Source organism: Salmo salar, chromosome ssa24, assembly GCF_905237065.1.
Source record: "Salmo salar chromosome ssa24, Ssal_v3.1, whole genome shotgun sequence".
Taxonomy (NCBI): domain Eukaryota; kingdom Metazoa; phylum Chordata; class Actinopteri; order Salmoniformes; family Salmonidae; genus Salmo; species Salmo salar.
The window spans coordinates 25,682,804-25,702,777 of NC_059465.1; the positions used below are offsets into that span (position 1 = coordinate 25,682,804).

General features: G+C 42.9%; 1 protein-coding gene across 3 annotated transcripts in view; it reads left to right on the forward strand.

The window, feature by feature from the left end:
• nr6a1a (nuclear receptor subfamily 6, group A, member 1a) overlaps nt 1–19,974 on the forward strand; it is a 141,290-nt gene that overhangs the window by 98,245 nt on the left and 23,071 nt on the right. Inside the window, exon 1 of one of the 3 annotated variants that reach the window (XM_014171648.2) lies at nt 12,449–12,616. The exons of the other annotated variants lie outside the window; for them this stretch is intronic. Within the exon in view, the coding sequence (XP_014027123.1) occupies nt 12,565–12,616 (52 nt within the window). The 5' untranslated portion in view covers nt 12,449–12,564. Of the gene's footprint in view, nt 1–12,448; nt 12,617–19,974 lie in introns of those variants that run through there. 3 annotated transcript variants of the gene reach the window in all.

Below are 19,974 nucleotides of genomic sequence, written 5' to 3' on the forward strand. Positions count from 1 at the left end.
ATGATATGTGCCATGCAAGAGTCATCAGTGTTTCATTTTGATACAAATCCCTTTAGAATTTTTTAAGTGTAAGTTAATGGTGAAGGAAATTGTAGTTTTTCATTTACAGACCCAAACCAATCCATTCAGTCAGTCCTACTAACTTTCATGTCCTTGGACTTTGTAGATGACTCAAACCTTCGCAATGTTCTCAGTCAATGGGATTGTCACATTTCTCTTTCCCAGGTGAGTTACAAATCAATGTAGTGTTTTTTTGGGACACAGTGGGGAGTTTTTTTTCAATGTGGAATCAGTTGTTCTTCTTTCAATGGTAAAAGCCTCCATACATTGATTGTGGTTCGCTATTAGTTTCCTTTGAAACCCCAAACCTCTTGAAACATGAGTAGTATACAGATGTGGGATCTTAATTTGACATATGTTGTCACAGCAAAATAATGCAGCAACAGGATTTAATAAAAAAAAATTATATTTCACCTTTATTTAACCAGGTAAGCTAGTTGAGAACAAGTTCTCATTTACAGCTGCGACCTGGCCAAGATAAAGCAAAGCAGTGCGACACAAACAACAACACAGAGTTACACATGGAATAAACAAGCGTACAGTCAATAACACAGTAGGAGAAAAAAAGGAAAAGAAGAAAGTCTATATACAGTGTGTGCAAATGGCGTGAGGAGGTAAGGCAATAAATAGGCCATAGTAGCGAGGTAGTTACAATTTAGCAAATTAACACTGGAGTGATAGATGAGCAGATGATGATGTGCGAGTAAAATACTGGTGTGCAAAAGAGCAGAAAAGTAAATAAAAACAATTTGGTGATGAGGTAGGTAGATTGGGTGTGCTAATTACAGATGGGCTATGTACAGCTGCAGCGATCGGTTAGCTGCTCAGATAGCTTATGTTTAAAGTTAGTGAGGGAAATATAAGTCTCCAGCTTCAGCAATTTTTGCAATTCGTTCCAGTCATTGGCAGCAGAGAACTGGAAGGAAAGGTGGCCAAAGGACGTGTTGGCTTTGGGGATGGCCAGTGAAATATACCTGCTAGAGCGCGTGCTACGGGTGGGTGTTGTTATCGTGACCAGTGAGCTGAGATAAGGCGGAGCTTTACCTAGCATCGACTTATAGATGACCTGGAGCCAGTGGGTCTGGCGACGAATATGTAGCGAGGGCCAGCCAACTAGAGCATACAGGTCGCAGTGGTGTGTGTTATAAGGGGCTTTGGTAACAAAACAGATGGTACTGTGATAGACTGCATCCAGTTTGGAAGCTATTTTGTAAATTACATCGCCGAAGTCGAGGATCGGTAGGATAGTCAGTTTTATGAGGGTATGTTTGGCGGCGTGAGTGAAGGAGGCTTTATTGCGAAATAGGAAGCCGATTCTACATTTAATTTTGGATTGGAGATGTTTAATGTGAGTCTGGAAGGAGAGTTTACAGTCTAACCAGACACCTAGGTATTTGTAGTTGTCCACATATTCTAGGTTAGAACCGTCTAGAGTAGTGATGCTAGTCGGGCGGGCGGGTGTGGGCAGTGAACGGTTGAAGAGCATGCATTTGGTTTTACTAGCGTTTAAGAGCAGTTGGAGACCACAGAAGGAGTGTTGTATGGCATTGAAGCTCGTTTGGAGGTTAGTTAACTCTTGACGGGCTCGTCCCGTATGCGGGACGGACATCCAGTGAAAAAATCCTATCGCCATTAGCATAATGAAATGTAATATATATTTTTTTCAAATATAGGACTATGTTATATCGTTTTATAGATACACCTCTCCTGAATCGAACCACGTTGTCCGATTTCAAAAAGGCTTTACAGCAAAAGCAAAACATTAGATTATGTTAGAGGAGTATATCGTAAAAGTAGCCACATAGCCATTTTCCGACCAACCACATGCATCACAAATAACCAAAAAACAGCTAAATGCAGCACTAACCTTTTACAAACTTCATCAGATGACACTCCTAGGACATCATGTTACACAATACATGCATTATTTTGTTCGATAAAGTTCATATTTATATATATATAAAAACAGCATTTTACATCGGCGCGTAACGTTGACTAACTATTTTCCCTCAAATGCATCCGGTGAAACAGCGCTACAATTTACTAAATTACTATTCGAAAACATTTTAAAATGTAATATTGTCATTCTAAGATTTATAGATGAATATCTCTTGAAAGCACCTGTAATGCCAGATTTAACCTCTCTGGGCTAGGCGGGACGAAATCGTCCCACCTACGCAACAGCCAGTGTAATCCCGTGGCGCGATTTTCAAATACCTTAGAAATGCTATTACTTCAATTTCTCAAACATATGACTATTTTACACCATTTTAAAGACAAGACTCTCGTTAATCTAACCACACTGTCCGATTTCAAAAAGGCTTTACAACGAAAGCAAAACATTAGATTATGTCAGCAGAGTACCCAGCCAGAAATAATCAGACACCCATTTTTCAAGCTAGCATATAATGTCACAAAAACACAGAAGACAGCTAAATGCAGCACTAACCTTTGATGATCTTCATCAGATGACACACCTAGGACATTATGTTATACAATACATGCATGTTTTGTTCAATCAAGTTCATATTTATATCAAAAGCCAGCTTTTTACATTAACATTTTACATTTTACTTTGCAATAAACGTTCACAAAAAACATAACAATTATTTTAAGAATTATAGATACAGAACTCCTCTATGCACTCGATATGTCCGATTTTAAAATAGCTTTTCGGTGAAAGCACATTTTGCAATATTCTGAGTAGATAGCCCAGCCATCACGGCTAGCCATTTAGACACCCACCAAGTTTAGCCCTGACCAAACTCTGATTTACTATTACAAAAGTTTGATTACCTTTGATGTTCTTCGTCAGAATGCACTCCCAGGACTGCTACTTCAATAACAAATGTTGGTTTGGTCCAAAATAATCCATCGTTATATCCAAATAGCGGCGTTTTGTTCGTGCGTTCAAGACACTATCCCAAGTGTAAATAAGGGTCACGAGCATGGCGCAATTCGTGACAAAAAAATTCTAAATATTCCATTACCGTACTTCGAAGCATGTCAACCGCTGTTTAAAATCCATTTTTATGCAATTTTTCTCGTAAAAAAGCGATAATATTCCGACCGGGAATCTGCGTTTAGGTAAACAGAGGAAAGAAAATAAAGCATTCGGTCGACGTGGGCACGCGCCTGAGTCTCACAGTACTGTAACCAGCCACTATCCAAACGCGCTACTTTTTTTCAACCAGAGCCTGCAAAGCCACGATTCAGCTTTTTCCCGGGCTCTGAGAGCCTATGGGAGCCGTAGGAAGTGTCACGTTACAGCTAAGATCCTCACTCTTCAATAAACAGAGACAAGAAGAACGACACCTTGTCAGACAGGCCACTTCCTGCATGAAATCCTCTCAGGTTTTTGCCTGCCATATGAGTTCTGTTATACTCACAGACACCATTCAAACAGTTTTAGAAACTTTAGGGTGTTTTCTATCCAAAGCCAATAATTATATGCATATTCTAGTTACTGGGCAGGAGTAGTAACCAGATTAAATCGGGTACGTTTTTTATCCAGCCGTGTCGATACTGCCCCCTAGGCCTAACAGGTTAAAAATTACTTTATTGGGTAATCACACTTTGCGATAAAAGGGGATGCGATACTCAGAAAATAGGCTAGCAATACAAGTCAGCGCCATCTTGGAACAATCGCATATCAAATCTAGTCTTGTATACTATTGTCAATAATCCCTTACCTTTGGTTGTCTTCATCAGAAAGCACTTCCAGGAATCCCAGGTCCACAACAAATGTATTTTCGTTCGAAAAAATTCATCCTTTATGTCTTCTTGTTAGCGCGTTCTGAAGGCTGCTCCAAAACTTCCGTCGTGCGCAGGACACCTCTTTCGAAAAAATGCATCTTTTTTTTATTTAGGTTCGTTCAAACATGTCAAACGTTGTATAACAAATCTTTAGGGCCTTTTTCAACCAGAGCTCCAATAAGATTCAAGGGGGATGATTGCATTGTCTTTCAAAACGTTTCGAAAGGGGAGGGTAGCCAGGGGCGCCGGCGTCATAATGGTGATGGACCTCCTCATGTGACCAATTTCCACAGCGTCTCATTCATTCAGTTTTCACAGTAGAAGGCTCAAATCACTTTGTAAAGACTGGGGACATCTAGTGGAAGCAATAGGAAGTGCTCAATGAACCATTGCTCACTGTGTGAATTACAGGCAAAGTGGTGAAGTTGAGTCCGCAATTCAGAATTCCACATCCTGTTACGATCGGTCTCGGGGTTTTGACTGCCATATGAGTTCTGTTATACTCACAGACACCATTCAAACAGTTTTAGAAACTTTAGGGTGTTTTCTATCCACAAGTATTAATTATATGCATATCCTAGCTTCTGAGTTTGAGTCGGAGGCCGTTTAAAATGGGCACGAATTTTTTTCAAAAATCGCTGTAGCGCCCCCTATCCTAGGCGACCGTCAAGAGGTTAACACAGTGTCCAAGGAAGGGCCAGATGTATACAGAATGGTGTCGTCTGCGTAGAGGTGGATCAGGGAATCACCCGCAGCAAGCGCGACATCGTTGATATATACAGAGAAAAGAGTTGGCCCGAGAATTGAACCCTGTGGTACCCCCATAGAGACTGCCAGAGGTCCGGACAACAGGCCCTCCGATTTGACACACTGAACTCTGTCTGAGAAGTAGTTGGTGAACCAGGCGAGGCAGTCATTTGAGAAATCAAGGCTATTGAGTCTGCCGATAAGAATGCGGTGATTGACAGAGTCGAAAGTCTTGGCCAGGTTGATGAAGACGGCTGCACAGTATTGTCTTTTATCGATGGCAGTTATGATATCATTTAGTACCTTGAGCGTGAACGAGGTGCACTCATGACCAGCTCGGAAACCGGATTGCACAGCGGAGAAGGTATGGTGGGAATCGAAATGGTCAGTGATCTGTTTATTGACTTGGCTTTTGTAGACTTTAGAAAGGCAGGGCAGGATGGATATAGGTCTATAACAGTTTGGGTCTAGAGTGTCACCCCCTTTGAAGTGGGGGATGACCGCGGCAGCTTTCCAATCTTTAGGGATCTCGGATGATACGAAAGAGAGGTTGAACAGACTGGTAATAGGGGTTGCAACAATGGCGGCGGATAATTTTAGAAAGAGAGGGTCCAGATTGTCTAGCCCAGCTGATTTGTACAGTCCTGGTTTTGCAGCTCTTTCAGAGCATAAGCTATCTGGATTTGGGTGAAGGAAAAACTGGGGAAGCTTGGGCAAATAGCTGCGGGGGTGCGGAGCTGTTGGCCGGGGTTGGGGTAGCTAGGAGGAAAGCATGGCCAGCCGTAGAAAATGCTTATTGAAATTCTCGATTATCGTGGATTTATTGGTGGTGACAGTGTTACCTAGCCTCAGTGCAGTGGGCAGCTGGGAGGAGGTGCTTTTATTCTCCAAGGACTTTACAGTGTCCCAAAACCTTTTGGAGTTAGAGCCTGGGTTAACTGCTACAGGATGCAAATTTCTGTTTGAAGAAGCTAGTATTTGCTTTCCTTTCTGACTGCGTGTATTGGTTCCTGACTTCCCTGAAAAGTTGCGTATCGCGGGGACTATTCGATGCTTGTGCAGTCCGCCACAGGATGTTTTTGTGCTGGTCGAGGGCAGTCAGGTCTGGAGTGAACCAAGGGCTATATCTGTTCTTAGTTCTACATTTTTTGAAAGGGTCATGCTTATTTAAGATGGTGAGGAAATTACTTTTAAAGAACGTCCAGGCATCCTCGACTGACGGGATGAGGTCAATATCCTTCCAGGATACCCGGGCCAGGTCGATTAGAAAGGCCTGCTCGCAGAAGTGTTTTAGGGAGCTTTTGACAGTGATGATGGGTGGTCGTTTGACCGCGGACCCATAGCGGATGCAGGCAATGAGGCAGTGATCGCTGAGATCCTGATTGAAGACAGCAGAGGTGTATTTAGAGGGCAAGTTGGTCAGGATGATATCTAAGAGGGTGCCCATGTTTACAGATTTAGGGTTGTACCTGGTGGGTTCCTTGATAATTTGTGTGAGATTGAGGGCATCTAGTTTAGATTGTAGGACGGCCGGGGTGTTAAGCGTATCCCAGTTTAGGTCACCTAACAGAACGAACTCTGAAGATAAATGGGGGGCAATCAATTCACATATGGTGTCCAGGGCACAGCTGGGAGCTGAGGGGGGTCTATAACAGGTGGCAACAGTGAGAGACTTATTTCTGGAGAGATTCATTTTTAAAATTAGAAGCTCGAACTGTTTGGGCATAGACCCGGAAAGTATGACAGAACTTTGCAGGCTATCTCTGGAGTAGATTGCAACTCCTTCCCCTTTTGCAGTTCTATCTTAATGGAAAATGTTGTAGTTGGGTATGGAAATGTCAGAATTTTTGGTGACCTTCCTGAGCCAGGATTCAGACACAGCAAGGACATCAGGGTTGGTGGAGTGTGCTAAAGCAGTGAGGAAAACAAACTTAGGGAGGAGGCTTCTGATGTTAACATGCATTCAACCAAGGCTTTTTCGGTTACAGAAGTCAACAATGAGAGTGCCTGGGTTAACCTCTACATCACCCGAGGAACAGAGGAGGAGTAGGATGAGGGTACGGCTAAAGGCTATCAGGACTGGTCGTCTAGTGCGTTGGGGACAGAGAATAAAAGGAGCAGATATCTTGGAGTGATCGAATAGGTTTAGGGTACAATGTACAGACAGGGGTATGGTGGGGTGCGGGTACAGTGGAGGTAAGCCCAGACACTGTGATGATAAGAGAGGTTGCATCTCTGGATGCGCTAGTTATGCTGGGTGAAGTCACTGCATGTGTGGGAGGTGGGACAAAGGAGGTGTCTGAGGCATGTTGAGTGGGACTAGGGGATCCACAGTAAACTAAAACAATAACTATCCTAAACAACAGTATACAAGGCATATTGACAATTGAGAGAGACATAAAGCAAGGCATAAAGCAGACAGGTGTTGATTGGAAGAGCTAGCTAAGACAACAACAGCTAATCAGCTAAGACAACAACAACAGGTAAAATGGCGATGAATGGGCAGAGAAGGTCGGTTAGCTACACATAGGGCATGTTCGATAAACATAAACAAAATGGAGTACCGTGATTAATGAGCTGTCCAGCAGGCATCAGCTATGATCATAGGGTCCAGTGAACAGCAATAGATGGAGCAGGGAGCTCGATCTATTGGAGCAGCATTTCCTGAAACGTGATATTTTTTGGGGAAATTGTCATTTGTATTCAGAATAATAAAATGTAGCAGATGTTTTTATCCAAAGCAATTTACAGTCATGCATGCATACATTTTACATATGGGTGGTCGTGGGAATTGAACCCACTGCCCTGGCATTATAACCACCATGCTCTACCAAATGAGCTACAAAGGACTGAGAACAGACTATGTTTCTAAACACTTCTACATTAATGTGGATGCTACCATGATTACGGATAATCCTGAATGAATCGTGAATAATGATGAGTGAGAAAGTTACAGACGCACCAATATCATACCCCCAAGACATGCTAACCTTCCCTGTTATTGTAATGGTGAGAGGTTAGCATGTCTTGGGGCTATGATATTGGTGCATCTGTAACGTTCTCAGTCATCATTACTCACAATTCATTCAGGATTATCCATAACCATGGTAACATCCACATTAATGTAGAATTGTTTAGAAACATAGTCTATTCTTATTTACAATAAAAGGGACACCAAACTGACACAATACATTATTTACCGTTCAGTTCTATTGGGCACAAAACAATCTGAAACACAATCAAAACAAACAGTAAATGCATCCAACAAGTTTGTGGAGTTTGTAGATCTCACTGTTTATAACCTCCCTCAGTGTTTAACCAGATAGAGCAGGATTGTTTGGGATTTACATGATCAAATACACAAGGCCTGGGACATCCATGAGACGTTTAGAGGTAACCTCTACCTGACCTGACCTGGGCCTCGGGGCCTGTTGTAGAACATAATGCCTCTCCACAACTAACCAAGGTCATTTTAGGCACCATCGTCTGCTGTGACTTCAAGGTTAAAGGCAAAATGGCTGATTTTGCTGTTTATCTTCGCCGTGTGCATGGGGGAGATGAAGGTGCCGAGGTCAACGGTGACATATGGCCAGTTCCCATGGCCGAGCTCCCCAATCCTCATCATCAGACTTGGCTTCCTATTAGCATCGACAAACTGAGGTTATGCCCTTCAAAACATGACATTTCCTTCAGACGTACAGACTTGCCAAAAACATATGTATGGCATCTGTCTGTCCCGTGCTTATCTTATTAAAGTGTAGAATGGTGCACTGTCTGTATTTCTATCATATGAAATAATAGTGCAATAACACAAACAACCACCATTTTACTGAATATGAGTTGTGTTGTGATTAGTGCATATCAACCAGTGGTGGTCGGTGCTGTTCAATATTAGGGAGAGGGATTTTTATGAGCATTTCTATTACAGCATGTTGGATGACTGTCATTCATATTACATTCACCCAGCTCAATGTAACATCGATAGGTTTAGGCTACTACATGATTCTTGAATTTGCCCTAGGCTCATTATGAGGTTGCTACAACCTAGCCTACAAATGAAAGTTTATAACGTAGGTGCACAGGTCGAGAGACAAATTGGAGTAATCAAGGTGACAGACAGTGACACAATCAATACTGCCTTGCACACTCTTGCCTGCCTCTAGCTGATCAGGGTTGTAATCATTAGTCCAAACATTTGCAAAACCTTCCATTTTACCAGTAAACAAATTCCGGTAGGTCCCTCCCATTTCGTTCCATGTGCTTCTGTTAATGAAACTTTTTCAACAGAATCGGCGGAATGAATGCAACCCTGATCACCCGCATAGACAGTTGAATTTCATAGCAGCCACATACAGCATCGTCACTTTGCTTGCTGTATAATTCCTTCTCGCATCTATGCACCCTCATCCTCTCATCTTTTCCCTTCCCTTGTCGATTCACAACAGCTGTCTATGACCAGGCGCAATAACCTCTCCAAACCAAACCTTCTTCCCATAACTGCTAACCGCTACACAGCCTACACCATTGTCACCATATTAACGTTATAGTCCACACAATACAACTAACGCATTAGTAAACCAACAATCCATCCAGTCTGTAATACCAACATGTTTCAAGCAGACCACCATAGTCCCTGTGCCCAAGAACACCAAGGTAACCTGCCTAAATGACTACCGACCCGTAGCACTCACGCCTGTAACCATGAAATACTTTGAAAGGCTGGTCATGGCTCACATCAACACCATTATCCCAGAAACCCTAGACCCACTCCAATTTGCATACCGCACCAACAGATCCACAGATGATGCAATCTCTATTGCACTCCACACTGCCCTTTCACACCTGGACAAAATGAACACCTATGTGAGAATGCTATTCATTGACTACAGCTCAGCGTTCAACACATAGTACCCTCAAAGCTCATTATGAGCTAAGGACGCTGGGACTAAACACCTCCCTCTGCAACTGGATCCTGAACTTCCTGATGGGCCGCCCCCAGGTGGTAAGGGTAGGTAACAACACAGCCACCACGCTGATCCTCAACATGGGGGCCCCTCAGGGGTGTGTGCTCAGTCCCCTCATGTATTCCCTGTTCACTCATGACTGCACGGCCAGGCACGACTCTAACACCAATATTAGGTTTGTTGATGATACCTGATCACCGACAACAATGAGACAGCCTATAGGAGGAGGTCAGAGACCTGACCATGTGGTGCAAGGACAACAACCTCTCCCTCAATGTGATCAAGACAAAGGAGATGATCGTGGATTACAGGAAGAGGAGGACCGAGCACGCCACCATTGTCATCGACGGGGCTGTCGTGGAGCAAATTGAGAGCGTCAAGTTCCTTGGTGTCCACATCACCAACAAACTAACATGGTCCAAACACACCAAAACAGTCGTGAAGAGGGCACGACAAAACCTATTCCCCCTCAGGAGACCGAAAAGATTTGGCGTGGGTCATCAGATCCTCAAAAGGTTTTACAGCTGCACCATCGAGAGCATCCTGACAGGTTGCATCACTGCCTGGTATGGCAACTGCTTGGCCACCGACCGCAAGGCACTACAGAGGGTAGTGTGTACGGCCCAGTACATCACCGGGGCCAAGCTTCCTGCCATCCAGGACCTCTATACCAGGCGGTGCCAGAGGAAGGCCCTAAAAATTGTCAAAGACTCCAACCACCACTGTTCTCTCTGATACGGCACAGCAAGGGGACCGGAGCACCAAGTCTAGGTCCTAGAGGCTTCTAAACAGCTTCTACCCCCAAGCCATAATACTCCTGAACAGCTAATCAAATGGAAACCCGGACTATTTGCATTGCCCCCCCCCAACCCCCCACCTTCTCTGCTGGTGCTACTCTCTGTTATTATATATGCATACCGTAATTTCCGGACTATAAGCCGCTACTTTTTTCCCAGGCTTTGAACCTCGCAGCTTAAACAATGACGCGGCTAATATATGGATTTTTCCCGCTTTCAAATAAATTTACAAAAAAAAAACACATTCTGTGACGTGCTCAGTTTTTTGGTGGCATGAAGCTTTCATTAGACCAATGAAATTGCCGAACGGGTTAAGGTCAAACAACTTTTTTGTTTACTGTTTAGATTAAATCGAGCGCGCTCAAACTTCCCATCATTCTGATTACGGTAGTCATTTTGTCACCCTCATCATGGCAAAGACACGGAGAAATGCATATGATGCAGCTTTCAAGTTGAAGGCGATTGATCTGGCTGTTGGAAAAGGAAATAGAGCTGCTGCACGGGAGCTTGGTCTGGAGCAATGACTTTCTTGGTAGGCTACTGTTTACTGCTAATTTTTAATTTTTTGTTACAAGCCGTGTTTTGTTAAAGCCTATTTATTTTTGTTACAAGCCGTGTTTCGTTAAAGCCTGTGTAAAGTTCATTTGTTTCAATGTACCGGTATTTACCTGCGGCTTATAGACATGTGCGGCTTATTTATGTTCAAAATAATATATATTTTTTAATTCAGTGGGTGCGGCTTATATTCAGGTGCGCTCAATAGCCCGGAAATTACGGTAGTCACTTTAATAACTCTACCTACATGTACATATTACCTCACATACCTCGACATTACTGTAATGTGGGAGACTGCGAGACTTGTCTCTGGCTACTACAATACTAGAGCAGGTCTGTTGATGGATCAGCAATCTGCTATTTTACTACTACTATGTTTGATACTAGTACTACTACTACTACGAACAATGGTCACTATCCACCCCACCTAAACATGCTAAAATTTGAATGTCTCTGTCCTTGTATTCTGCCTCTCTCTCTATCAGTCTCTCCCTATCCTCCATGGCATTTGAATGTGTTAAGCCTCTTATATGTGACTTACTGAGGTAGTTCATTAGCATCGACATTGGGAGTGGGCTGTGGGTTGTGAGCCTGTGGGGCTGTGGGAGAGTGAACAAGTGGCTGCAGTATTAGCAGGGTGGAGCTCAGGAGGGTGGGCTGAGACATGACTGGACAGGACAAGGGTGACTGGTGGTGTGAGGTCCCCAGGAGAGGAGGGTACAGGGTAGAGAATCATTAGGGTAACAGGGTAACAGTAGAGTACGTGGTCCACTGGTTCAGAACTGGACACTTCATAACATGGCTTCCTGGAGAAGACACTGGAGGGATGAAGGAGGAAAATCCATTGGATGGTATAGCAAAAAAACAAAGACATTTCACTTAGTTCACTTAGAACTAGTTATAGCAGTACACTATACCAAGCAATTAATTGGTGAACTGTTTGATTGGCTGTATGTTGTAATGTTGCTTTGTGGGTTCATTTTGTGAATATAAATGGTAGCTCATTATTGTCATCACCTGCAGGAACACATAATTATCATTAATATCTTACACTTGTTAAGCATTAGCATTCAAGTGCACTGTTCCTGGTTTGTTACTGACACCTTGGTTAGTTACTGACACCTTGGCTAACTCTATTTGCCTTCTATTGACGAAATGACTCGATCATTTAATGTCAGTGTATGTTGTCAGCTTGAATCTGTGTTTATGCTTGGACGTGCACTTTGGCCCTCTGTGGAAAGTGCCAGAGGCAGAGGGAGGGGAGGCTAATTTGGCCAGGGGGAGCATTGTTCAACAGCAGAGAAAATAGGACCATCAGTTCCACTCAGATAACCCCTAACCATCATTGGACCTCAAGCCAAGCTGTGACCCCAGGGCTTGAACTATGTGGTCATGTGACCAGGCAGTAAAGTGACCAGTGGTGTTGGCTTAGGAGTCTATGCTCAGAGAGAGGACAGGCTGTAGACGGAGGAGGTTGTCTGTCAGAGAGAGAGAGAGAGAGAGAGAGAGAGAGAGAGAGAGAGAGAGAGAGAGAGAGAGAGAGAGAGAGAGAGAGAGAGAGAGAGAGAGAGAGAGAGAGAGAGAGAGAGAGAGAGAGAGAGAGAGAGAGAGAGAGAGAGAGAGAGAGAAGGACAAGAGTCATGAGGCTCCCATGCCCTGTGGCTTTTCTTTAGCGGAATCTGTGCATGAATGGCGTCCCAGCAAACTGGGAGAAGCATGAAATGGATACATGGGAAGGTAAGAGAGGATGGGAGAGTGAAAGGGGTTGGGTCTATTGCCTTTATGGCCAATACTTTAAGCAACCTTACATCCGGATGTATAAATGAGAGAACTGACTAGCATTTAGATGAAGGGCTAATCAATGGTTTAGTCAAATTATTTTCTTAGTTTCGTGTTTTCTTCTTCGGAAAGAAAAGACTGGTTACAAACCCATTATGTAATGATATTGTGACCAGTTTGTCACTTTTGTTGCAGCTGTACTTTCCAAGATATACATATATGTAATGAAATAAATCACTTGATAGTTGTAGGGGATTGTGTGCTTATATTTGTTATTATATTTTGTTGAATAATCAATTCATTTTCATGAATTAGTGAATACATATTTGAGGACTGTTCACATCTTTTCAGCATATTTTGCAATATTTCAATGTGTGTTAATTTGAATGTAGTAGAGCGGGTATTGGTATGTGTAGTAGAGTGGGTATTGGTATGTGTAGTTTGGTGCTGTTGTGTACTGCTGAGTGGGGTAACAAATGTATTGATCTGTGGTCTGTGTCTGTGGCCCATCTGGAAAAGGTTTTGTCCCCAGTCAGCATTGTTTATGTGATGGAGGAGAGGTTAGGATTACTCTACTGGGCAGTGTTAAACCCCTGGGTTGGCCAATTTCTGACTACCTTTCTAAACCTAACACAGTTTCACTTCATTTCACCTCATTTGAATTCATATCAGAGTGTACTTACTACCTTTTAATGAATATTTCAGATTATATGTGCCATGCAAGAGTCATCAGTGTTTCATTTTGATACAAATCCCTTTAGAAAGTGTAAGCTAATGGTGAAGGAAATTGTAGTTATTCATTTACAGACCCAAACCAATCCATTCAGTCAGTCCTACTAACTATCACGTCTTTGGATTTTGTAGATGACTCAAACCTTTGCAATGTTCTCAGTCAATGGGATTGTCACATTTCTCTTTCCCAGGTGAGTTACAAATCAATGTAGTGTTTTTTTGGGACACAGTGGGGAGTTTTTTTTCAATGTGGAATCAGTTGTTCTGCTTTCAATGGTAAAAGCCTCCATACATTGATTGTGGTCCGCTATTAGTTTCCTTTGAAACCCCAAACCTCTTGAAACATGAGTAGTATACAGATGTGGGATCTTAATTTGACTTATATTGTCACAGCAAAATAATGCAGCAACAGGATTTGAACATTTTGTACATCATTTTACATTATTTTTGGTTAGGCTATTAGTTGGCCAAAAGTAGGCTACATGGAAAGTGCAAAACTGTTAATATAACCATGTGTTAGTGGTGGTTTTCATTGAATTTATGTAAAACACGAAGCTCATCTGCATTTCCAATTCTCAGCAACAAAAGATTGAATAAGATACTACACCTGTATGACCCATCACTCAGTGCTACCATGGTTACCACCAGGTAGTGTTCTATCTAGCCTTTTGAGGGCCCTGAGCGAAAACAAAGTAAGTTTGTAAGTTTACATATTTTGCCATGGGCGTAGAGAATATTTGACAGTTTTAATGCAAGTTTTCTTCAGTTGTACAGATTTTGCCATGGGGCAGAGAGAAAATTGTGCAATTTTATAACAATTTTCGTGCAAATCTACTCATTTTGCAATGGGGCAGAGAGAAACGTTTGCAGTTTTAAGGCATGTTTTCTGCAGTTCTACTTATTCTGCAATGGGGCAGAGAGAAAATGTAAAATATTATAACAAATTTCATGCAATTCTACCCATTTTGCCATGGGGGGGGATAATGTTTTGGCAGTTTTAAAGCAAATTTCCTGCAATTCTACACATTTTGCCATGACTTACGCCTTGATATCTGACTGAGAGTGACTAACAAAATCATTGGGGGCCCCTTGGCGGTCAGGGCCCCTGGGCATGTGCCCGGTCAGTATTCGGCCATGACTACTACATTTTTAGATAACTGGCTAGACTAACTTACCAATCTAAAAATTGTTAGCTGACAATGGCTAATTGAGTGACTGTCATTGACTGACAAAACAAGAGAAAAACTGCTAATGCACAACCAAATTTCGAACTTGCACCTTGTGTAAGCAACTGTTTATGTCGCTTATGCCTGGAGCTGGCCCTGTTATCTAGAGACAACCAGATCAAGAGCTCTTTGCTGAGCCCTATGTGTTTGATAATGGTTATCTTGGCATGTGATAGTCATTGTGATCGTTTGTCTAGTGGTTTAACCATAACATAACATAGCCATCAGCTGAGTTGTTCCGTTTACGAATTCTCTTGGAACATTTGTCTCATGTTTCCTATTGTCTCTTATGTGTTGTCTTTTCAGGGAAGGGAGGGGCTACTGTATCCACTCCATTTCCGCATGCTAATCCTATCCTGTCAGCTCTGGAAGTTGTGTTTCTTCTCCAGCTGAAGGAGGGTTAAATCCACTCAGTCTTTCATCATGTAAAGGAGCCCGCTGATGCCTCTCTCTGTCTCTCAACACACCAATTCACTCCTGCCATGGCTCATCCAAGCAGGAAGTCCCCTTTCTTACAAATTCTGGGTGGGGGGAATGTGCCTGTGCTTATGTGTGTGCCTGTGGATGCGGGGGTAGTGGGATAGAGGCTGTGCTTGTGAAGATCAATAACAGTGGGGGAGGTCAGGAACTGTGGCATCTGTACAGGCTAAATATAGCCAATGCCAACGCCTGCTTATTATGGCGTTCTAGGGTCTTTCCCCTCATTTCATTTAAACGTTTATGTGAGTTCTGATCCAGCCAAACCAAATCAAGTCCTCCATATCTCAGACCTTTGTTTCCAAGGGGAGTATTATTTTAACTGCCAGTACCCACCCCCGATGCATACACACTTTAAATCTAACACACACAAAACACCATCTGATACTCCCTATGAAAAAAGGCCATAGATTGACCTGATCACTTTATTGATTGTTCTTAATCCCTCTCTGATGAATAATTTGTTCCTATGCATAGTAGGAATATTATTCTAGGTGCTGTTTTTAGTTAGATCAAATCTATTTATTCTAGGTGCTGTTTTTAGTTAGATCAAGTCTATTTAGATAGTCAAGCCACCCCCCCCTCTAGACGCAGGCACACACACACACACATGGAAATAATAGCAAGTGCATTATAGTTTGTATTTCCCGAGACCGGAAGGGTCTGGTAATGGAAAAGATAGGTGGTGGTTAGCCCGTTAGCCTGCTGAGCCTGTTAGCCTGCTGAGGCTGTTAGCCTGCTGAGCCTGTTAGCCTCCTGAGTCTGTTAGCCTGCTGAGCCTGTTAGCCTGCTGAGTCTGTTAGCCTCTTAGCCTCCTGAGTCTGTTAGCCTGCTGAGCCTGTTAGCCTGCTGAGTCTGTTAGCCTCTTAGCCTGCTGAGGCTGTTAGGCTGCTGAGTCTGTTAGCCTGCTGAGCTTGTTAGCCTGCTGAGTCTGTTAGCCTTTTAGCCTGCTGAGCCTGTTAGCCTGCTGAGCCCGTTAGCCTGCTGAGCCCGTTAGTCTGCTGAGCCCGTTAGGCTGCTGAGTCTGTTAGCCTCTTAGCCTGCTGAGCCTGATAGCCTGCTGAGGCTGTTAGCCTGCTGAGCCTGTTAGCCTGCAGAGCCTGTTAGCCTCTGGGAAGCCCCCAGTAATACTTAGGAGTGCTGGGGAAAACAGACTTTTATTAAAGGGGGCGTTTAAATGGCCCAATGTTGCAAGCACCTGTGTTGTTAAATACCACCATTTGGTTCATATTAGGTTGTGCTGACTGTTAAGGCTCCGCATTAACAAGCACAATATCAAACTGCTGCACTGGACTTTTGCCAGCACGCTCATGTTTGATAACAAAGCAATGATATTTAAAAATTCAAAATGTCCTACGTTTGCTACCTGTTGGTTGAAACTTAACATTTAGACTTTTATTGAACACTATAGCAATTATATAATCGCTCAGTCATAGTGTGCCCCAGTCTGTGAAGAGAATCAATTAGATTTGTGTCACAGGTTATGTTGAATTTTGAAATTAGATGAGTGGCTTTTTCTTGGTGGATTTTAGGGATCTGTAACTGTAGCCACTTCTAAGAACCCAAGGAGCTATACAGAGAAATAACCAAACACGTCAATGAATATTGATTACATTCCAATATTAAGATCAAAGACCTGTTCAAAAGGGCAGCAGCTAGCCTAGCAGTTAGAGCATTGGTCCAGTAACCGAAAGGTTGCTGCTACGAATACCCTTTAGCAAGACACTTACCCCTAATTTGCTCAAAGGGCGCTGTACTACTATGGCTGACCCCGTAAAACCATGCATTTCACTGCACCTATCTGGTGTATGTGACAATAAAACATGTTATTTATTTTATTATTAAATGTACCTTTAGATGTATTCATCAAGGAACTCAAATGAATGTGTTTGTGTTACGGCAGTATGTCTAAGTTGCCAGGAGAAAACATAGAAATAACAACAGCAGAGCTCAGTATCTATTGTCTCAAACCTGTTGCTGTTTAGGGGCACAAGAGAATGCAAGACAACATTACCATTTATGCTGTTACAGAAACTCAACATTTTTGGCTTATTTGTGTACTTAATCAATATTTTGGGAATGAGCTGGATTGACTTTAATACTGTTTAATAATGTTATCTCTGAAATATCTTATAAACTAGTGACTAATATAGTATTAATTAGCATAGAATTAACATGGTATCTGGCTAGAATGTAATTACCCAATGCTAATGACTCAGACTGTAATCCCTGGTAAGATCTCAGCCTGCTTCCCAGAGACAGTACTGTGTGAGGGGGGTGGGGGGGGGGGGGGGTTAAATGTTATCCAGTAAAGTATGCGATGTCAACATGCCACCATTGTCATGACTATGAGCTAAATCTGCAACTGCATAAATGAACATAACACTATGTAGACAGGAGAGACCAAACAGCATGGTGTCTGACTGTTGGAAAGGTGCAAATTGGTTATATCTTCTTACTGTCTCATAGAGATAGAGAGAAAGAGCGGGAGAGAGAGTGAGTCGGCATGTACTGTACTTAGTTAGGAGAAAGTATGCACCCTTTCCTCTATACCAGGCGGTGTCAGAGGAAGGCCCTAAAAATGGTCAAAGACTCCAGCCACCCTAGTCATAGACTGTTCTCTCTGCTACCGCACGGCAAGCGGTACCGGAGCGCCAAGTCTAGGTCCAAGAGGCTTCTAAACAGCTTCTACCCCCAAACCATAAGACTCCTGAACATCTAGTCAAATTGCTACCCAGACTATTTGCATTGCCCCCCCCCCCCCCATCTATGTATAGTCACTTTAATAACTCTACCTACATGTACATACTAACTCAACTAACTGGTGCCCCTGCACATTGACTCTGTACCGGCACCCCCCTGTATATATTGTTATTTTTTACTGCTGCTCTTTAATTACTTGTTACTTTTATCTCTCATTCTTATCCATATTTGTTTTGAAACTGCACTGTTGGTTAGGGGCTCGTAAGTAAGCATTTCACTGTAAGGTCTGCACCTGTTGTATTCGGCGCATGTTTTACATTTACATTTACGTCATTTAGCAGACGCTCTTATCCAGAGCGACTTACAAATTGGTACATTCACCTTATGACTAAAACAATTTGATTTGATTTATAGGAGTGAGTATGGTAGAGAGAGATGTAAAGAGGGAGGGAGGGAGGGAGGAGGGAACAGTGGAAAAGTACAGGAGCTCCATTCAACCCCTGCTCCCTTTTAGCTGGGCATGATTGTAATGGAAACACAAGACAAAACTGCTGAGTGAAATACCCTTCAGCAGGCCTTGTCCCAGTGTCACCCACTCAAAGGCTTCTCCATCAACCTTTGTCTGACTGGGAATCTGACAAAGGGAAGATGTTGCCACTATATGTCTCTTTTCTCAGCATGGCACAGGTAATAGGACATGGGGAGAGAAACCATGGAGCTAAATCAAAAGAGATGCTCAGTTCATTAACAAATTGACCAAAACGGGGTGGTTACATTTTTTTGAATTTCAATTTTATTCCCCCAGTATAAACAAACCTGTTGATAAGGAGTATTGTTATAATTGCTGAAATAAGATTACTGAAAGGGTTAACTCCAAACGTTACCTTGTGCATCTAGTTCACTAATGTAGTTGTAAGTAGGCCAATATCATTATTGGATCAGTGTGAAACAGGAGTGGTGTTTGGGAATGTCTCTTGTCCATTGACACTGGTTTAAAATGCTTGCGTTGCATTTCCTGGTTTGCGTTAAAGTTTGAAATGAAACCCAGCCTGACCCCTGGGAAACAATGCAGGCTTTAATGGGCCCAGTGGGAGGGCTGGGTGAGGGAGGGGTGAGGTGAGGGTCCCAGGAACCAGGCTGCAGAGAGAGAGGGTGGAGTTCAAGATGAAGCAAAGGCCTGACTTTACAACTCTTCGACTTGTCCCGTTACTGTGGATTTATCACCCTGGTCACATGATCCAGGAGGAGCCGGGGGAAGGGAGGGTGACCAGAACCAGGATGGAACCAGTCTGACGGACTGGACCACTGGCTGCCATACAATGGGGATGTGAGGTGGAGCCAGAGTTTGACGTGACACATTGAGATCAAGTGTGTGAAGGTGTGAAGCAGGTTGTTTATATGGTGGCCATGCACTTGAAAGAGAGGGTGACATATTTGGCAAATAAGCCTCTGCTGGCGTGAATTAAGGAAACTAACGGTCATTGTGTTTTTTTCATTGAAGGAAGTCAGGCATTTCACATGGGATGCTCAATGAAATATATGGTTTTGATGCATTCATGTGCTAAAGTAAGACAGACAAATGGCTTATTGAGGAGGAGAGGATCCATAGTGTAAAACTATGTGATCTTTTAGACTTGCTTTAAGGCAATGAAATCTTTTACGTGCTCTCACAGCTTGTGTTGAAGTAAAATAGCTAAACAGAACATGGTGTTGGTGATCTAGAACTTATAAGCAAGACAATGCAGAGGAAGATCCGTATACAGTATGCCCAAAAAAAGAGTACCTTTTGGTGGCAGCCAATTTGAGAAACAGAATATAGAGAGCTCTCAGTTGAAACAAAGGGGGAAAGTATCTGGGTCCTGTCTTCTTTTCTGGCAGGCTTAGTGGAGGTGTTGTTCTGTTTAGCACACAGCACAGGGGCTTAACGACTGAATGGCTCTTGATTTAAACCTCAAGCTGAACCTTCTCTGATACCTCCAACCTTCCTTGGGCCACAGGCTTCTGTCCTCATTGTGCTCCAAGAGCCCATTTTTATCAGGCTAAAGTCACTTCATAATGAATCATTATATAGGACATCAACATTTTCTGGACATAAAGTGCTTACATGCTGCAATATGTAGTAGTGTGTGAAAGCAAATTGATGCCTCTCATATATGGCTGCAGGTAGCCTAGTGGTTA